Consider the following 6,169-nt stretch of genomic DNA (forward strand, 5'->3'; position numbering starts at 1 on the left):
CATACAGACAAGCTAGTGTTACTGTGCCATGCTCCAGTGAGCAGCCATGAGGACTTGTGACAGCTGGTTTAATCAGAAGCAAAATAAAATGATGCACATGAGAAAATGAAGCTAGCAAGAGAGATGACTTTTACAGTCCTGCCCATTGTGAACTACTGACATTGGGAGTGTGTTATGGGCATTGACCAAACACCATGCTATTCAAGGGGAAAATGTTGCAGAATTTAGTCATTTACCAAGATGTTTGGAGGAATTATGAGGATGCTGCAGCTTGTATTAGTCTGCAAAACAAATAAAGACATTGCTAGCACTGGTTATTCAGACAACTTGTCAGGGCATGACATGTCAGCTTCAAATGGCTGATGGTCTGGAGGCAACAGGGCAGAGCTGTTGTGCTTGGTGTTGATAATCTTGGGACTATTGCATGTAAGGTTTGAGTTAGAGGATGAGGTGGTAGCTGTGTACAGCAAGAGGGTCTTTACTTCAAGTGCAGCTATTTCTGCTGCCCATCACAGTGGGGGGGAACCTTGCTTTGAGGAATCCTTGATCCTGCAAGATGCCTTCACCTCCTTTTGGGTAGGTGAGCAGAATCTGGCTGGGTTTCGGGGCAGGAGTCTGTGCAGGTCTAGAGGAAGGGTTCATCCATGTTCAGCTCTACAGCCTGCCTTTCTGAAAGTAACACCCACATGCTCTTGATTTAAAATGCTTTTGCTGAAACCCTACCAGTTTCGCTAGGAAAACAAAACTGCATGTATTGTTGCATGAAATGGAAACTTCCTACTTGGTGAGCCTGAAGAATGGGGCAGGCTCTGCTCTCAACTGCACTCCTATGCATCAGGAGCATGGCTGTGTCTCAATGAACCTGGATCTCCCCTTGCTTTCAGAGGACACTCCATACACAGAGTCATGGGACTGAAAGGGACCCACAGGCTGCCCTTGCCTAGCAGTCTGCCACCTCTCTTTATCTGTAGGTCCTGTTTCAGTAGTGTTGATTGTTTCGCCATCCAGTTGTTCAATTTACAATCTGAAAACATCTGAAAATCAGAGTCCAGATTTGAACCTGAAGTCTTGTGCAATGCTACTGCCTTTTGCTCCTGAGCATCCTCCTTTAGGCAGTTTCTTGCCTTCTCCAGTGATGAGGCCATCTGAAGTTTCACATTTCTTAGAGGAACATCCAAGGGAGTGTGAACAGAGCTCAGGTATGCAATGGCATTAATCTTTTCCAGTCAAACCAAACACAGACTGGGCTTGGTAAGGATATTCATCTCACTGCACTATGCTCACGTTAACAGTGACACTTCTTTCCGCACTATTCTCTTGGATACCAAAAAAAAGCCACCTTCCTAGGACTTACTCCAATGTTTCATGCTTACTGTGCTATAGCTGCACTGGTGAACAGCTCAGCAGGTTCTGTGTATATTCATCAACTCCCCTTCCTACAAGGGTTTCTACAAGCCCTCAAAACTTTTATCCAATGCTATTCTGTTACTCTGATCTTCCATCTGTCTTTCTGGTCTCTCTATAAAATGGATCAGTTAGAAAAACAAAGTTTCTCTGTCCTGGGATTATATCAGCAGAAAATGTATGCAATGGGTTGAAAACAATCCTTGTGCAAAATCTGATGTGCAATGTGGGATCAAGTGTGTGCTCCAGGCCTGGTACCAAACCTGATTCTTACCATGGACACCAGCAATGCCCATCTTTTCTCTTTCTAGAAGGGCTGTTCTCAGCCACTGTGTGTTACAGCCATATTGGTTCATTTCTCGCCCTCCTGCAATGCATGTGAACTGAGATCCTCTCCTGGCCCACCTCACCTGCTGGTCCTCAGAGCCAACAGGGCATGGGAAGATATGGTTATGTTTTTCATAAGGAATGACTGCACATGCCCAAGCCATGGGGAAGCTGACTGAGGCTCCCATGTATTAAATGCTAACATCTGACACTTCCTCCTGAGATCAAATTCAGCAGTTAAATTCTGCACTTTTGGTTTTATAATGGCCAAAGTACCTTTTCTTCTATTACTTTTAGTGAAGTGAATACTGAACTGTGCTCAAGCTTCTCAAAATGTCCTTCTTGGACAGAAAACAGACTGGAAAATATCAACCTAGAAGTTCGGAGTGCAATGAAGCTGTAATTAACAGGAAAATACCCTTCAGTTGCCATGAAATAAATTTGGCCTAATATGTGGCCTGCAGTGTGCAAGTTTTAAACGTTAGGTGCCTTTTGTAAAAACACAGTCCCATGTACTGGGCCCTGCAGGGCAGCGTCAGGTACACAAACCTCTCAGTTGGCCCTACTGCTCCATACATCTGCAATGGGGTGTCCTGCACCTTGCCTGAGTGTGCTCACCTTTACAAAGTGGACTGAGCAGTTCAGGAGATGTTAGAAATATTTTTGGCCGCTGACTGTGTTGCCAGTGCTTGCAATACTATAACAAATGTCATAATATTTTGCTTAAAGCTTCAACTCCTGGAGTCCTGTGATTAAAATGCTTGCTCTTCGGTGGCAGGCAGCATAAAATCTGAATGTTTAAAGAAACAAACAGAAGAAAAATGAAAAGAAACTGCATTCATTTAAGACTGCATCAGTCTTAAAACTGATTATTCTGACAGTCATGATTTTTGTCATCCTGCTCAAATTTTCTTAATGCTTGATGCTGGCACTACTGTACTGAGATGTCTGTTTCTGTCTACTTTGACACAATCAGGTGGCAAAGAAGGCCAACAACATTCTGGCCTGTATCAGCAATGGTGTGGCCAGCAGGAGCAGGGAAGTGATTGTGCCCCTGTACTCGGCACTGGTGAGGCTGCACCTTGAATATTGTGGTCAGTTTTGGACCCCTCACTACAAGAAGGATGTTGAGGTGCTGGAGCGTGTCTAGAGAAGGGCAACGAAGCTGGTAAGGGGTCTGGAGCACAAGTCTTGCTTGAGGAGCGGCTGAGGGAACTGGGGTTGTTTAGTCTGGAGAAGAGGAGGCTGAGGGGAGACCTCATCGCTCTCTACGACTACCTGAAAGGGGGTTGTAGCGACGTGGGTGTTGGTCTCTTCTCCCAAGTAACCAGCGACAGGACGAGAGGAAATGGCCTCAGATTGTGCCAGGGGAGGTTTAGATTGGATATTAGGAAAAATTTCTTTACGGAGAGAGTGGTCAAGCATTGGAACAGGCTGCCCAGGGAGGGGGTGGAGTCACCATCACTGGAAGTGTTTAAAAAACATGTGGACATGGCACTTCAGGGTATAGTTCAGTGGGCATGGTGGGTGGTGTTGGGTTGATGGTTGGACTTGATGATCTTAAAGGTCTTTTCCAACCTTAACGATTCTGTGATTCTGTGAATTCTTCAGGAAGGCAGCCGCATGAGAGGGGCAGAGAGATGGGCGGGGTGCAGCAAGCAGTGCTATAGCCATTCTCTTAATGAGCTGTTGTTCTGCTGTTTAGAGAAGAGCTGGATCACAGTCTTCAAGGTTAGCCAGAAGAGAAAAAAGCGACACAGCCTTTGGAAAAACTGTGATCTTAGCAGTGAACCCAAGAGGCCCTTGATGAGATGGAAAGGATAATCCTCTGCATGGGTCCCAGATAATCACACGTTCATGCACATGGAGCCTTTAGCTATGTCAGGATGGAGTTATCCATCGAGCAGGGCTGAGCTTCCAACTTCCTTTCTCTGGTAGTGCGAGAGGTTTCATGATGTACCTGCAGCTGCAGAAGGGGATCATTTTCATTCACTTACTTTTTGGGCTCTAGCAACAGGCTTTCTGATGATGAATAATGCTGGCCTGGAGCTTGTCCTTCAATGCCAGGTTATCAAGCATGAATGTCAGAGAGGGGAAGGCACGGACAACATTCGTCAGTCTGCAAGCAGGCAGGCCCAGGTGAGGTTTCACTAGCCTCCAGTGTACACTGACAGTTCTGCACTGTGGGGTCCTGGCTGGGCACAGGCACAGATCTGGAAATGTCTCACTCATCCAGGGGCTGCCTCTCTGCACTGGGGCCAAGGTAGTTACCCACCGCTTCCTTCTTCCACAGCCTCCTCTTTACCTCTTCCTCATTCGTGGTTCTGATCCTGCCACAGAGGTTCCTGGCTTTTACAGGAGGACATGAGATTCTTTGCCCTTGCCTACATGAAGAGCTTTGTGAGTCTTCTGCTTGGTGTTGGATACGCTTGTCCTGCTACAGTGACCGCTTGGATAGGGAGCTATGCAGCTGAATCTTTAGACGGTGTAAGCTAAGCATCTCTCCTAACTTCAGTTTGAGCAGCGGCAAATGCTCGGCACCATTGTACAGCACCAGGGACCATAATATTTCTACAGGGAAGGAAGCAAAGTCCCCCCGGTAGCAATCTTCTCAGAGCTGAGTGGGTCTGAGCAGGCTGCTGGTGCCACATGGTGCCCCAGCAGTGCCCAGGATGAACACAGTCCCTCTGAGCCAGGAGTGGGTGAAAAAGGCAGAAAAAGATACTCACGTGGCATGATGCCTTGGTCTGCCAGCTGCTCACGGGTCCTTCTCTGCTGAAGTCGTAGCTGTAAAACTGTGAGAGACAGAGTGTCAGGAAAAGATGCAGGATTTTATTAATAAACCTATAATTTATTTATTAATATCATCATTAATAAACAAATTATTTATCACCTATCATTATTTATTAATAAATCTATCGGCAACAATGTGTCGGGGAGTCTGTGTGTGGCACAGAGGTCTGGCACTGATCCCTGCTGCTGCTGGACCAGCCTTGGTGCAGCAAGTGCTCCAAGCCAAGGAGGACTGGCAGGAAGGAGCTGCGTAGCCTGCACTGAGCCAGTCCTCACTTTTGCAGGCAGATGAGCAGGGCAGGGCTGCTTCTGGTGCAGGCAGTACCCCAGTGCCTGGGACAGACTGATCCCTGCCTGACACCTGCAATAACAGCCTCAGGTGACCATGGCTTCAGCTCAAATAGTTGCTCAGCTCTGAACTCTGAAGCTGGGAGGTCTTTCCTCGCCCCAGCACTGTGGGTTGAGTAGAGTTTTCCAAATCCATCACCCTCCTGAGGTCTTGGCAGCATATTTCCAGCCCTGCAAGGCTTGGCACTGGATGCAGATATGCTTAGTCTGCTGAGGGGGATGTAGATAACGTAGTGAGGAGAGATTAGTGCCATCTCTGTATGAACCCACTGCTCCAAGGACCTGCAATCTCCAGTATACTTTCCTTTTGGAAACAATGCACTGACAGATGGGAATGAACCACTGATCAGGGTCACTAAGCGGCTTAGCAGCATGGCCTCAGCTACAGAGCATTGATTAGGTGTAAAACAAAGAAGCACTGCTCAATATTTACAGTACGCAATGGCAACCTACCATACACCTGCAGCCTGCTTTCAGCAAAGCCACCTCTGCTTGGCCCAGGACTGCACAAGTTAGTTCATCCCATCACTCAGGTAACCCTGCCTGTACTTTGAGTTAGTAACATATTCTACACCTTTGTTTTTGCAAATTTGTCTTCAAGAAGATACACGCCTGTATCACAAGGTAAAACATAAAACTCACTTCCATATTTTCCTGATGGAAACTCAGTAAAGCTTGCCACAGGGACATATATCTTTCAGCAGTCACAATATAACTGCACACATATCCCCTGCCTACCAGCACAGCCCCAGATGGCATATCTTTAGCCGCCCTGAGAGAGCCAGTATTGGAAGGGGAAGAGAGGGTATAACAGCTTTTTTGTCCTCAGGAGCAGCTGCTGAGCTCTGCCAACAATGCGGCTTCCCTGCGACATGGATGGACCTGAATAATAATCCCTTCCAGAGGAGTCCCCAAAGCACAAGGCTCCCTGATTGCCATTGTGACTTTTCCATGTCCTCTGTGCAAACCATGTGGCACATTCAGAGCAAATGTTTAGTGACGGCCTAATGTGGGACAATGATCTCCTGCCAAATTCCAGCACTTCTTAGGACACCAAAGATAGATTCTTGCTCTGAGGGAAAAATGTAGCCTTCGGTACCTGGTCTGCATGCATGCTGTTCCCGTTATGCCAGCGTGAAGCTGGTGGCTAGAAGTCACTGTCAAGAAAGAAGTCTGCAGCCCTCCATTTCCCCATGACACCACCCCCAGTCAGTGCTGGTTCTGCCCTTGGACATGAGTTTAGACCCTTGCACTCTAGGTATCTACATCGAACCCAGTTATCTGCATCCCCATTTTT

General features: G+C 47.1%; 1 protein-coding gene across 1 annotated transcript in view; it reads right to left on the reverse strand.

Annotated features, from left to right (window-relative positions):
• LOC104619212 (MKL/myocardin-like protein 2) overlaps positions 1 to 4,526 on the reverse strand; it is a gene marked incomplete at both ends in the record, with an annotated part of 12,903 nt that extends 8,377 nt beyond the window's left edge. The window contains one exon of the mRNA XM_010285006.1: positions 4,461 to 4,526. Coding sequence (XP_010283308.1) covers positions 4,461 to 4,526 — 66 coding nt within the window. The remainder of the gene's footprint in view (positions 1 to 4,460) is intronic.
• Positions 4,527 to 6,169: the final 1,643 nt, after the last annotated feature.

The sequence above is a fragment of the Phaethon lepturus genome, unplaced genomic scaffold, assembly GCF_000687285.1.
Source record: "Phaethon lepturus isolate BGI_N335 unplaced genomic scaffold, ASM68728v1 scaffold22094, whole genome shotgun sequence".
Taxonomy (NCBI): Eukaryota; Metazoa; Chordata; class Aves; order Phaethontiformes; family Phaethontidae; genus Phaethon; species Phaethon lepturus.